Below are 13,922 nucleotides of genomic sequence, written 5' to 3' on the forward strand. Positions count from 1 at the left end.
GTAAATTGTCTGATGCTCTGAATGAAGTTGGCTAGTGCCTGAGACTTTAGTCTGCCTTGCTTTTAGGCTCTGCTGTCCCAGGTTCATCAACAAGAACAGTAAACAAGCACCTACTATGTGTCGGGCTCGATGCTCATATTAGGGTACCAGAGTAAACAAGAAAGCCACAGAGCAACCTGTGCCAGTAAACACGCAAATCCATGAAGGGGAAGGTTCTGGAAGGTAGCAGGAACAAAGATCCAAGGACTCAGAGGCGCCTGCCCCCACACAGGCAGCCTCCAAGGCTCTAGGGTGGAAAGCAGCTTTTAAAGAAACCAAAGAATAAATGGTTCGGTTAGAGGCAGGGTTGCAGTGCAGACTAGCAAGGGGCATTATCAGACACATGGAAATCAGGAGAGGGCTTGGCTTGGCAGGGCCTTCGGGCTGTGTCACCATGAAGTACAGCCACCAAGAGAAGCCCAAAGACGGCAAGACAGGATGAGGCAGGATTCAGCCACATGGGGTGGGCTGTGGAAATAGGGTCAATTCTAAAGACAAGGCTGGGTCCCTGAGCCTGGCCCTATCCACCAAAGTGCCCCCTCTTCTGCAACGTCTGCTACAAAGCCACACATACCTGCCACCCGAGCCAAGGAGCGCTAAGTGGTCTTATGAGGCTCCTGGGTTTCTATAAGATCACTCTGATAAATTCTATGACATCTAACCTGCCGCCTCTCAGAGAAGAACTCCTGTGTCCCTTTCTTTGCCACCCTCTATATAGACCTTACTACTTGACATACCTGTTGCCATATTAATAAAAGCCTGGCCTGTCTCTGCAGGTGTGACCCTGCAGAATCCCACAGTCACTGTAATCAGGATCCTCAGACCAGCCTACAAGTCTCTTCAGCTCTTTCGTTAGCTGCTCAATCCCGATAGCTGTGCATGCAGAAGCAAAGGAATATCACTGAACGGTGTGGTCTTCTATTACGGAACTTTTTATTTTAATATTTATTTATTTATTATTTCTTAAGACAAGGTCTCTCTCTGTTATGTAGCTCTAGCTGTCCTGGAACTTGATATGTAAACCAGACTGGCCTCCAACTCTCAGAGATCCCTCTGCCTCTGCCCACCCCCCCCAAGTGCTGGGATTAAAGGTTTAAGCCACCACACCCTCTTTGTCACAGATTTTTAAATAAGAGGTTTTTTTTTTTGTTTGTTTGTTTTTCAAGTGAATGGGGTGAACTCACTGACCTCATGGGCATGCACACTATAAATATAATTTCTAGTACCTCATACCCAGTCATCGGTGGTCTCCCCACTGACGCGCCCTTTGGACACTGCTGCCTTGCTGGATACAATATGACTGTAAACATGACACCACACCATTACTGTTTGTCTTTGCCCACTAATAAAGATGTGTGCCTTTGTGAATTGTTTGATAATTGTTTCTCCTGGAACTGTCCTTCGTTCATAGGTAGGTTAAGGTCTTCGCTAAAAGCATTTTTCTGTATTAAGATAGTGAGATACCTATTTGCTTGGTAAATAAGTAAGTAGCAGAATAAATAAATATTCACTGACACATCTTCTTTGTTTCCAGCATTCTCTGCCATGTTTGGGTAGATCCTTCAGAGTATCTCTGCTAATTTGTCTGAGTATAATAACCCTTCTTCTACCACAGGGTGTAATCCAATGTCATTTGGCTGTCCCCAGTACCATTCCCTCCAGTTATAAGTGATTCAGAAAACCTAAATATCTCCAGTATAAAGAACAAATCAGGATCTGCCCTGGGGGACCTCAGCTCTTTGTCCCCTCCACCTCAGAGTAAGACCCTAGGGAGTGGACTAGTAACACAGGTCTGTGGCTAGAGGAGGCCGGCAAAGGAGGCACACCCTACCTGGCATCCCACAGGCTGGAGTCACACTCAGAAAGAGGTACACAGGCTACTAGGCACAAGGAGGGGCTGCAGTATATGGAGGTAGTGTGTTTGGTTTAATCTCTATTGGTGTGATTAAACACTGGCCGAAACCTGCTTGTAGGGAAGAAGGCTTAGCTGGATTACACATCTGGATCACAGCATGCATCATGAAGGGAAGTCAGGACAGGAACTCAAGACAGGAATTGATGCAGAGACCAGGGAGGGGTGCTGCTCACTGACTTGCTCCTCATGGCTACTCAGCCTGCTTTCTCACATAGCTCAGATCACCTGCCCTGCAGTGAGCTAGGCTTCCCACATCAATCATTAATCAGTAAAATACCTCCTGGACTTGCCCACAGGCCAATCTGGAGGACACAATTTCTCAACTGATGTTCCATCTTCCCAGAAGACTCCAGCTTGAATCGGTTACACACACACACACACACACACACACACACACACACACACACCACACCTTCCAAACAACACAGGTACCCACTGACTTGGACTCAGTCACTGGAACCAGGTAAAAGTTAAGTATTTCTGAGACCCACTGAGACTCACTGAGTGCTTCAGTCTGAGGGATGGACACGAACAGGAAGGATGAGGAGGTGATCCTGGGAAGAACAAACACTGTGGGCAAGAGGGCTGGAGAGCAAAGATTCCCCAGCTAGGGAATCTCTCTGTAGCCAGAGAGATAAGTCGAAGCAGGGTCACCAAGCATACCCAGTGGGAGGGATGCCGGCTGGCCAGTGGAAGTAGGCACTGTTAGGTATTTGGCTAGGGTTCTGAATGAGATCAGGAGCCAGGGAAGGGCTTGGAGCAGGGTCACCCCACGGGACATTGTCATGGGAGCAGAAGGGTTTGTGAGCGATAGGAATGGCCTTCCTCCCTTGTGAGCCATCTTATCATCCTCCACAGCCAGTCCGGTGATCGCTTCATCTAGAAAGGCATCCCTACTCTGCCCAGAATCACATCACACGGTACCAGCTTCTTTGTGGTGTCTACCTCTGAGAAATTTACACACTTATCCCACGATTGTGGTGGGTGCTAGAGACCCTCCCCTGGGAGCAGGTCATATGCTTGCTCATTTTAAGTCCCCAGTACCTGCGCTGAGCCTGGCCCAGAGCCGGTGCTCAGCAGGTGTAAAAAGAAAAAGGTAACCAAATTCTCAGGTGTGGTTTCTTCCCTTTGGTGGCTATTCTCAGTTGTCAACTAGACTACATCTGGGATTGATTTAAAACCCTAACAGCTAGGAATAGCTATGAGTGATTTTTAGTTAATTGGATCATTTGAGGTAGGAAGATGCGTCTTAAATCCAGATCATTTGGGGTCAGAAGACCCTGCCTAAATCTGGGCCACATCCTCTCACGGCAGCCTACATTAAAGACATGGAAGAAAGCAACTTTTGCCTTCTGCCTGCCTGCCCTCATTCTCATGGCCAAGTTCCGATAACCTGCTGTTGAGGCAGGTGTTAGAGCCTTCTTGGGGATCCTGATGTGAACTAAAGATTAGCTGAGACATCCAGCCTCGTGGACTGAACAACGGTTATTGGATTCTTGGACTTTCCATTGAGAGACAGCCATTGTTAAACTTTTCTCCCTCACTGTGCTGGAAGTACCATCATCATGCCCTTTCACAGATGAGGAAAACTGAGACATAAAAGAATCATTTGCCCAAAGTCACATGCAGATCAACTAAAGTCAGACACAGACCTCTTGGCAAGTGTACTATGTGGTTTCAAATATAACACCATTTTTTAAGGAGACACGAAGCAAGACTGGCCCACAGTATGATACAATAGGCAGATCATCACACCAGACATGCAGAGGCTCTTGGCTGTGCAAATGCATTCAAACCCCAAAGATTGTGCCATTTTCATCTTAGTGTAGACCTCTGAGCGGATAAAACTGTCCATTTTCTTATTTTTCTGAAACAACCCCATGCTGCTATACATGAAGAAAAACAAATTTTAATCTTTTAACATGATAAATGGCAAAGATCATCTTGCATTCCCTCTGCTGACCCCAGTGTCCCGATGCCAGCCCGACTTTAAGGACAGGCGCAATGGTGGGCACGGGTTCTGCTTACTCTTTAAGTACGGCTTCCCCTAGAAGTGCACAGATGAGAAGAGAAAGCACAGATTCTGCAGTTAGCTAACTACCACCTCACACCCAGAAGCCCCTCTGGGTATTTGCATTCCTAGGGTCTTCCAGGCTAACAACACACCAAGAAGCAAGCCCTGGCCTGGGAGCCAAGGCTAGCCCTCCAGGAGCCTAAGATACCTGGACCCTGTCTCTGGGTCTCTCAAAGCAGCGCTTCACTGGAATGCTGGAGCTTGAAGACAGTAGAGTGGTCCTACTCTGCAGTCATATCCATAGACGCTCCTGGCTTAGTCACCTGCTTCCTGGTTCTAGAACTTTGGATGAGATGTTTCTTCCTTACTGTGCCTGTTTCTGCACTGATGACTGAACAACTTAAAAGCACCAATTTAAGGGAAGTTGTCCCAGTCAGAGACATATAAAATATATACACAAATGATGCCCTTAAGTACCATCGTCCGAGCATGGTGTTCTGCATCCTGATAACTGCTCTGTGTGATCTCACGTCCTTCTCACGGATACCTTGGATGGGCATTGTGACCACCTACAGGTTTACAGAGAGAAAATGGAAGCCTTTTGATGGAGAGTCACATACTGTCGAATGGTGGGGCAGGGTGGAATTTCATCCACCACCATCTGGTGCAATGTTACAAGGTGGGACGTCCTCCCTCCTGTTACCATGGTCATAGCTGCCTACTGGGCTCTACCTGGCTATACAGATTCTTATGAATGTATGTGACAAGTACCCCGAATTCTCCACAGCCCCTGGATAGTCACATATAAACACCATACTTTAGAACCCTTCTAGGAGTTGCAGTCCTCTCCACTCCTCACCCCCCCCACACCCACCCACTCCGTGAACCAATGACTCAATCAAAGGCTTATACAACCTGTGATGAGCCCCTAACTCCACCTGGCCTTGAGCTTGGACCAGGACCACGAGGCCAGCAGGCACAAAAGAGACCAACACCACAGGGGGCCGGCCTGCTGGCATTCTCCCTTGGCACCTGCTTGAAAACCCTAGGATTTGAGCCAGGTCTGGGTCTCTCGGTGGCTTCAGTCAGTAAACCTGTGTGGCCAGAGAAGTGTCCACAGGAAACAGAAAAGCAGCGCCTTTCAGCAGGCCATGCTCCCGCCTGACCTTCTCCAAAGCAGGGCAGCGGCACGGAGGTATGGGTGTGCAAGTGCGTGGAGGCGGGCGTGCTGCGGAGCGAGAGGGTAGCGGATGTGAGTGTGTGCGTGTGTGTGCACGCATGGCTCCGAGTGTGCGCCGCTGGGATCCAGAGCGATGGGTCCGGGGCGGGCGGCAGGGCGGGCTGGGAGATCTCCTCCCCCCACCACATTGAGAAATCTCAGTGAGTCACCGAGTGGTTCTGCATATTAATGAGCTCGCTCTCCGAGAGGGCAGGAGCGAATTTAAAAGAGGCCAGGGTGGGCGGAGGGAAGCTGTGGGGAGATCACAGCACCCAGCGCCAAGCGTAGCGCAGCACCGCGACAGACGGCAGGAGCACCCATCGACGGGCGCAGCCGGAGCGAGCCGAGCAGAGAGAGGCTTGAAACCGAGAACAGAGCCGGGCGGCATCCCCCGGCCGCCGCACACACAGGCCGGCGCCCTCCTCGCCTCCCTGCTCCCCACCGCGCCCCTCCGGCCAGCATGAGGCTCCTGGCGGCTGCGCTGCTCCTGCTGCTCCTGGCGCTGTGCGCCTCGCGCGTGGACGGTGAGTGCCGCAAGGGCCCTCTGTCGCGTTCTTGTCCCATCCTAGGGAGTTCAAGCATCACCTAGGCATCCTGGAACCCGGGGGTCCTGGGTGGGCACCTTGGGCGGTCGCGGAGACCCTTGTGGCGACTCAGCAGCCCGGCCGCGCTCTCCCGTAGGGTCCAAGTGTAAGTGTTCCCGGAAGGGGCCCAAGATCCGCTACAGCGACGTGAAGAAGCTGGAAATGAAGCCAAAGTACCCACACTGCGAGGAGAAGATGGTTATGTGAGTTCTGGGGTAACATGTCCCGTGGCGGGGACCAACCTGGGGTTAGGTCGGGCTGATAATGCCTTTCTCTCTGTCTTTGCCAAGACCCTGGGGGGCAGTCTATAACCCACTGGCAAATCCTGGGGACATTGCCTGACAGTCTGCAAAAGCGGGGGGGGGGGGAGGCTTCTGGCTGGTCCCTCTGATTCTGTCCTTGTTAGGATTCAAAGTGGCAGGCGAGGTTGACTGTGGGCTAGTGGTTCTGGTGCGCCAGCTTAGAACATCTACACCATATCCGCTTGGGACACACACCCAGCCTGTTGGGCCGGCTGTGCTGCCTTCCTCTTACTGAAGAGAGAAGTAACTTTTCCTTTCAGCGCCCCGTTTCAGTCAGGGGTCTGGCCACAGCGGTGGACACTTTGGGGATCCCAGGGCTTTCAATGTGAGAATGCTCCTGTCTCTTCTCCCTCGTGGGTCCATACATCTGAACAATGTTGGAGAAAGCGCTCTGCTGGGGTTAATGTGCCATGCCACCGCTGCAGCCTGCTTAGTGGGGATGCCGGCAAAGTCTTAAAAACTGGGGCAGAGAGAGAACACTGAGTTTCCTTGCGCCTCAGCCTTCCCAATTAACCGCTTGAAGCCAGCGCTGCCGTTTTCCCCCATCAATACACTCTTGGCCAGGAAGGCAGCCCTTGGCAAAACAGCTCCCAAATATTTGCCATGGACCATTGGCCCCTCTTCCCCTCCCCCAGAAACAGGACACACTTTATTCTCAGTCTGGGCGAGTGCCTTCCACCGGCTGCCCTTGCTTGCCCAAAGGCCTTCACGCCGTGTCTGAGAAGGAAGGGCACACCCCCCACCCGGCACCTCACCACCGCCATCCGCTGAAGTTCAGGGAATTCAGAGAGCCACAGGGCCTGAGCTGACCTGAGTCATGAGCTTCCCAATTAACGCCTTTTCTTTTCCCTGCCCTTGTCTTGCCTCAGAAGAAAGAAAACTACCCTTTTGGGTGTGGGCTGGCTTGGGGTTAAAATGCCCCGGGGAAGAGTCACAAGAACCTTAGGATTTCTGGTTAGAGGGTTCAAAACGTCAGAGAGATTACAAGTTGTCTTTGAGACTTTGAAGGGGACCCAAAAAAAAAAATAGCATCATCAACTCAAAAAGAGAACGACCCTCTCCAGACATGCTTTCCTTGACTAAACTTCTCTGGGTAGAGAGGGAACTTCCCGGCAAGGAAGGTTTCATGTAGGCTTGGGGAAACTTGCAGGGGTCACACGAGACCACCTCTCCTAGGCCTTCCTTTCCACCCCATCTTTTGACAGGTCAGAGGCTCCTCTCCATGTCTCTCAGACAAGGGACCCTCACTTTTTGACAAAACAGGTTTTCAGCCACAAAAAGCTGAAGGCAAGATTTCCGGCCCACCCTGAGTCACACAGGGATCTCTGCTGGGGTGGCAGAGAGGGGCTGGGGGACTCAGTGTGTCTTTTGAGTGCAAGTCCTTACAATCAGGTCATGGAAAAACCCAGATACCTTTTTAAAATGTGTGTGTGTGTATGTGTGTGTGTGTGTGTGTGTGTGTGTGTGTGTGTGTACTTATTGTTGAAGAGGGAGTAGACATGACATAACCATGTGTGGTCAGAGGACAACTTGTAGAAGGTGGCCCAGGAATCAAACACAGCTCCAGGCTTGGTGGTAAGGACACTTACCTACTGAGCCATCTTGCCAGCCTATGCCCAGGTCATTGATGGAGAAATTGTGTCATATGTCCATGGAGTTATGATCCAAACCATCGGCAACCCAGAATTTCTGGGGAGACCCAGAATTTCTGATAGTTGTTAGGTCTTGGATCCCAGATACTGCACCCTGCTTCTGATTTGCATAACCCCAATATTCTGGAAAAGCTCTGGGCACCTCTGTGGGGGATGGAGCAGAGAACGGAACCATTTTGTACACTCCCTGACCTTCAGAAATAGGATGTTCAGTCTGCACTCTGGCCTATGAAGAAGGGTTTTTTTTTCAGGTTTTGTTGTTGTTTGTTTGTTTGTTTTACTGGAGTTTGCCACTCAGGGCAATGGCAGCATTGTGGGTTTGGAAGAAGTACAGGTGCTAATTTCTGCAGGATGGTAGAGGTATGGAGGAAGGGCCCCGTGCTCAGAGCCTGTAAGGATCCACCTGTCTCCAGGGAAACATGATCCAATTACCTGGTCTTATCAGATGTCCATCTCTGGTCTTGGAGGAAAAAACAAGCTCCTGACAAAGCATTTGGTCCCCCATTCTGCTGGCAAGACTTTCGCCATTTCTACAGATTGGAAGTATCCGTTCACAGCAAGCCTGCCCCTTCTAGAATCTGGCCTATAAACCCTGACTCTTCACCTTGGAAACGCACGGGGAACAAACTTCCCAGTCTTTCTACTCTCATGTCTAACTATCCGTGACTCATATGACAGGAAGTCATATTCTGATTTGTTCCAAGACCCTAAATTCTTCACCATTGTCTACCTTTGTCCTAGAAGCTTCCTGTAACCCCTGCCTGTATCTCCCTGATCACTCTGGCTGAGAGAGGTACCTCAGACATGAAGTCTGTCTTTCCCCTGGCTGCCTCATCTCTTGTGACTATTTACTAATTAACAGTTAAGTCCCTGGCACTTACCAAGGGCAGAGTACTCAGCATAGGATATAGCTTTAGCTCCTTCAGTAGCCCCAAGACACAGGTCCTTTTATTGTACCTATTTTACACAGAGCAGACAGATCTGACAGGTCACAAGGATTCAGACTCGGCAGACTCCACTCAGTATGGCTCCTGCTTCTCCCCTGTACAGCTAGTCCTCCATAGAGTGTTGGAGCTTTGACTGAGAGAAGCCCAGAGAAGAAAGGTCTTATTTTTCTGCCCTCAAATGAGATAATTGCAACGTCACACTCAAGTATCAAAATGGCTACCAAGCCAGTAAGGATCACCAGATCTTCAGCCCTGGGGACTCTGTAGAGAGTTCAGGTTCTGGAGTTAATGGTCAGACTATAGTGTTTGTAGGGTGGGTCTTAGCCCCTCTGTGGGACTTGGTGTGAGTGCCTTCTAGCGGTGGCTCTGTCTACCTTGGAGCCACTGGAAGAGCTCGCTCATCATTGTTCCCCAAGACAGGCTGTCCTGGGGACAGCTGGGTGCTGAGTGTAGGGGATAGGGTCTCCCAATCACTCCCTACAGGCTAACACCACCATGAAGACTGAGACATAAAACATTACAAATGACTTGCCAGGGACTGGGCACTTGAAGCAGGGAGGGACCAAGAGGCCCAGTGCTCTGATCCTGCAGACAATTATTCCGATATCTCAACCCTGTACTGCATTCTGCTCTGTTTCAGCATAACCACCAAGAGCATGTCCAGGTACCGGGGCCAGGAGCACTGCCTGCATCCTAAGCTGCAGAGCACCAAACGCTTCATCAAATGGTACAACGCCTGGAACGAGAAGCGCAGGTACACCTCTTCTCGCCACCCCACCCCGCCCTGCCCACTCAGAAGGGCTTGCTTATTGGCTGTAGCTTTCAGGACAGGAAGGGACCCACACGCCATGTCTTCTATGGGCCTCATCTAACATGTGACACCCACATAATATCCACAAAAGTAGACACCCTGACACTGTTTCCATACCCCCACTTATGGGGACGTCACCACTTCACAGAGGAGGCTGCTGCTCTCTGCACAGCCACACACACCGCAGGTGTGTCCTTTTGTGAGCAAAAATTCTACCTCATTCTATTTTCATATTATAGACTTTTGTGAATATTTTAAAGGTTTATTTTTTATCTTATGTATATGGGTATTAAGCCTATATATATATATATATATATATATATATATATATATATATATATACATATATATATATATATGCCTGCATATATGTATATGTGCCCCCTACATGTCTGGTGCCCGTGGACATCAAAAAGAGGCTCTTCAGATCCCTTGACGCTGCAGTTACAGATGATCATAAGCTTCTGTGTGGGTGCCAGGAAGCAAACCCAGGTCCTCTACAAGAGCAGCAATGCTCTTAGCTGCTGAGCCATCCCTCTGGACCCTAACTTTTGTATTATGATCTTAATTGCTCTTTTTATGTAAGCCACATAGTTGTCCCCTGTTAACTTTAGAGAGTGGGGTATAACCTCTTCTTAAGTGACAGTTTAGTAGTCAAAAAACCTGTAGGTGTACAGTATTGACAAGGGTGACCCCTGCCAGCAAGGTGATCTCCTCTCCAAAATGCCCCATGCCCTGCTCTTCCTGGGCACCTGACTATGCTCTATGCCCTGCTCTTCCTGGGCACCTGACTAGTTCCTTCTCAGGCAGGTTCTGAGCGGCGCTTGAATCCAGCCCTTCCAATCAGAGCTTCTTTACCCAAGGGGCACCAGTTGAGATGGTCATTGCCTTGGACCAGACACCTCTGCTGATGGGCATTTTCATATAACCAGTTATAACTATAACCCTAATTCTAATCCTGGGGTCCTAGGACTGGCCATGGAAGGAGAAGCCAGTTCTCAGCTCCTTTGCACCATGTCCTGAAGTAGGTCACTCTTCAAACCCCCAAGGCCTGTTTTATCTTTACCTGCAAAGCTAAGGAAGGAAGGACTCACACACTTAGGTGACTTCCATGGATTCCAGCAGCTTGGCCTAAGAGCGGGAACAAGACAGGTGGGGACAGGGTGTGACTGCATTCACAGCACTGGGAAAAGTCGGGGCAAGACCTGTGTGGGGTGTGGGTCCCTGTGCTGCCTTTCCCAGCAGGTGGCCTTGTGCTCCTCACACACACACCGGCCCTGTGAGCTGCTCTCTCACGGCTGACATCCCTGTTCAGCTGCTGCTGCACCTGAATCCTTTCTTGCTCCCTCCAAAACTGCTTCATCTGCAAATGCCTGAAATAGAAAGTGGTGAGGTGAGCGACTAGTCCCTCTGTATCTGATGGGAATGAAGCCCTCTTTCTGGTCAGGGCATGCAGCTCACATGGCAAAAGCAGAGCCTGGCCCACCCCACCCACCCCCACCCCAACACCTTTGCGGCTTGTGTCATCAAAAGCAGAATGACCCCAGCTTATGGAGGGCTGGGAAGTCTTGCTCAGACTACTGGAGACATTCAAACCTCTACCCACCTAATTTTTTTTCCACTGGGGCCGTGGTTTTGAAGAGGAGGCGTCTGTAGGTTTCCTGCTGCCCCCCCCCCAACCTCACCGTTTCCACTTTTGCAAGTTGCTCTCATGAAGACTATGAGAGCCTCTGTAACCAGGCTTCCGCCGATTTGCTACATGCTAGCCTTTCTAGGGCTATTGGCTTGTTTGTTGAGACAAAGTCTCACATGGCCAGGTCTACTATCAACTCAACCTCAAGACAAAGGATAGCCTTTAACCCTGAATCCTAGCCCATTCACCTCCCAAGTGTTGGGATTTCAGGCTTACAAGCCTATGTCACACCCTACTGAGTTCAGTCCTTTCTTAGGACACTGAGGCACCTGGAACAGGAAACTGCCGTGCCTCCCCATTTTCTTCCTATCGCTTTCCTTGCACAAGATTAAAAATGACTTAATGAATAGAGTTGAAGATAAAAGAACTGTTCAAAGCCAGAGAGAGAACAAACATTCATAGCTCAGAAGGGAGAAAGAAGAAGTATGGCTGGGCCCGGACCCTGGTCCATGGCACCAACAACTGAGCCCAAAGCACTGTAGAAACCAGAGTCTCTGGCTGTCATGAAAGGCAGCTACATGGAACACTTCATTGCGTTTCTATTTTATTTATGTGCATATGTCTGTGTGCCTGTATGCCATACTCGTGCAGGTGCCCAAGGCAGCCAGAAGAGGGCACTGGATGCCCCTTGAGCTAGAGGTATAAGGGAGCCCCTGATGAGGATGCTGGGAACTGAACTTGGTCCTCTGGCGGAACAGTGGCAGATTTTTGAGCATGATTTTTCTGGCCCCCAGGCAGTTTATTTCAATGCATGATTAGGGATTCTCACTCGGAAATCAGGAGCAAGGAAGAAGCAGCGAACTTTCTGTGAAGTCCAATCCAGCGCTAGGATTACAGGTGTGAGCGTCCACACCCATCTGTGTGTGAGCTTTTGTGTAGGTTTCAATCACATCTTCAGAACCATCTCTCCTCTCCTGTCCTCAGACCTGGGAGAGGATCCATAGAGGAAGCCACCCCACAGGAGCTGTGTGCAGCCCACACCACGCCCTGAGCCTCTCACGCCTGTGTGTCCTCTTTTCCCAGGGTCTACGAAGAATAGGGTGGACGATCTTGGAAAGAAAAACTCCAGGCCAGTTGAGAGACTTCAGCGGAGGACTTCGCAGATTAAAATAAAAGCCCTTTCTTTCTCACAAGCATAAGACAAATTATATATTGCTGTGAAGCTCTTCTTACCAGGGTCAGTTTTTACATTTTATAGCTGTGTGTGAAAGGCTTCCAGATGTGAGATCCAGCTCTCCTGCACACCAGACTTCATTACAAGTGGCTTTTTGCTGGGGGTGGGGGGGTGGGGAGACCCCAAGCCTTTCCTTTTTAAAATAAGGGGTTTTGTATTTGTCCATACGTCACCACACATCTGAGCTTTATAAGCGCCTGGGAGGAACAATGAGCTTGGCTGAGGCAATTCACTGTGCTGTTGCTCCGGTCCAGGCTTGGAAGCTTCCGCTCAGAGAGCCTGGCGCCTCTGCACAGCTGCCATGGGCTCTCCTGGGCTTATGACTGGTCAGAGTTTCAGTGTGACTCCACAGTGGCCCCCTGTCGCAGGGCAATTGGAAGCAGGTCCTTCTACATCTGTGCCTAGAAAAACTCAGTCTAGTTACCAGAACGAACTCCACCCATCCCCCACCCCCCCACCCCCCACCCCCACCCCCCACCCCCCACCCCCCCCACCCCACCCCCACCCACCCCCACCCCCCGCTCATTCCCCTGTCACCACCAGGCAAGTGATCCTTAAAGACGCTGGGTCTCTCTTGCAACCTGAGGGTTTCTGAAAGCTTCGCTCGCTGCTTAGGTAGAGGATGCTTCTGAGGCATCCAAAGTGCCCAGCAGTGTGAGAAAACAATATACAGAGGAAAACAGAAGATTCGGGATTAGATGCATGACACACAGCCAGAGCGACACATCCTGTTGCCAAGGGGAACACTCCCCCCCACACACACACACAAAGCTTTGTTTCTTTCCCTCACCCCAAAAGAAAGCACACTCCCTCTCAATGTATATGCAGACAGCACAGTCTTCTTTAGGATGATCCTGTGTACATATTGCCTTCAGTCCCCACCCCTGCCGCACACTGCCCCTCAGTACAGGTGGCACTGTCCAGCTGTGTATCTGCTATGTAAATGCTGAGACCCATGAGTGCTGCATGCAGGTTTCATGTTCTTTCTAAGATGAAAAAGAAAGTAATAAAATATATTTGAAGTTACCAAAATTCTGGGCTCCTGGGCTTTTCCTCCCCGCTTCTGTCTAGTTAACCCAAATGACAATAAAATGTTTGCCACATCCTAAATAAACTGGCACAGATGAGTTGGGAGAGAAAATTGGTGTTTCACAAGTATTCTATGGAATGTGGGGCTCTGCTCTCTCTGGAAGGCAGGAGGCCAGGCCTGGAGGGTAACGCTCCCCACTCCTCACTGGTGGAGGCAGGTGAGGATGCCCCCCCACCCCCAAAGGAGGAGCAGAAATACAACTGAGAGGATGAGGGCTCCAACACCAGGCTGTGTGGTGGCTGAAGAGGGAGATGCTGTGGTCCTGATTCTGCTTCTGGGAGATGCCTGTGACTGCAGAGTACATGGATGGTGTTTCTGGAGACTGGGTGATAGACTGCTCCAGGGCTGGTGACCTGTGTCTTACTGAGCAAAGCTCAAGTCAGCCAGCCTCATCTGCCATCTACCCTCAAGGGAACAGTCCCCAGACTAGGGACCTGGAAATATACACTCCTTCACTTCTACAGATGGTTTCCTGACTGACC

At 50.3% G+C, this 13,922-nt stretch overlaps 1 protein-coding gene across 1 annotated transcript; it reads left to right on the forward strand.

Annotated features, from left to right (window-relative positions):
• The first annotated feature begins 5,400 nt into the window (after positions 1-5,400).
• Cxcl14 (C-X-C motif chemokine ligand 14) lies at positions 5,401-12,324 on the forward strand. The gene is made up of 4 exons (XM_034510957.2): positions 5,401-5,711; positions 5,869-5,974; positions 9,313-9,426; positions 12,200-12,324. Exons 1-4 carry the CDS (start codon positions 5,648-5,650, stop codon positions 12,213-12,215), a joined length of 300 nt encoding a protein of 99 aa, XP_034366848.1. The 5' UTR covers positions 5,401-5,647; the 3' UTR covers positions 12,216-12,324.
• Positions 12,325-13,922: the final 1,598 nt, after the last annotated feature.

This window comes from Arvicanthis niloticus, chromosome 8, assembly GCF_011762505.2.
Source record: "Arvicanthis niloticus isolate mArvNil1 chromosome 8, mArvNil1.pat.X, whole genome shotgun sequence".
NCBI lineage: Eukaryota > Metazoa > Chordata > Mammalia > Rodentia > Muridae > Arvicanthis > Arvicanthis niloticus.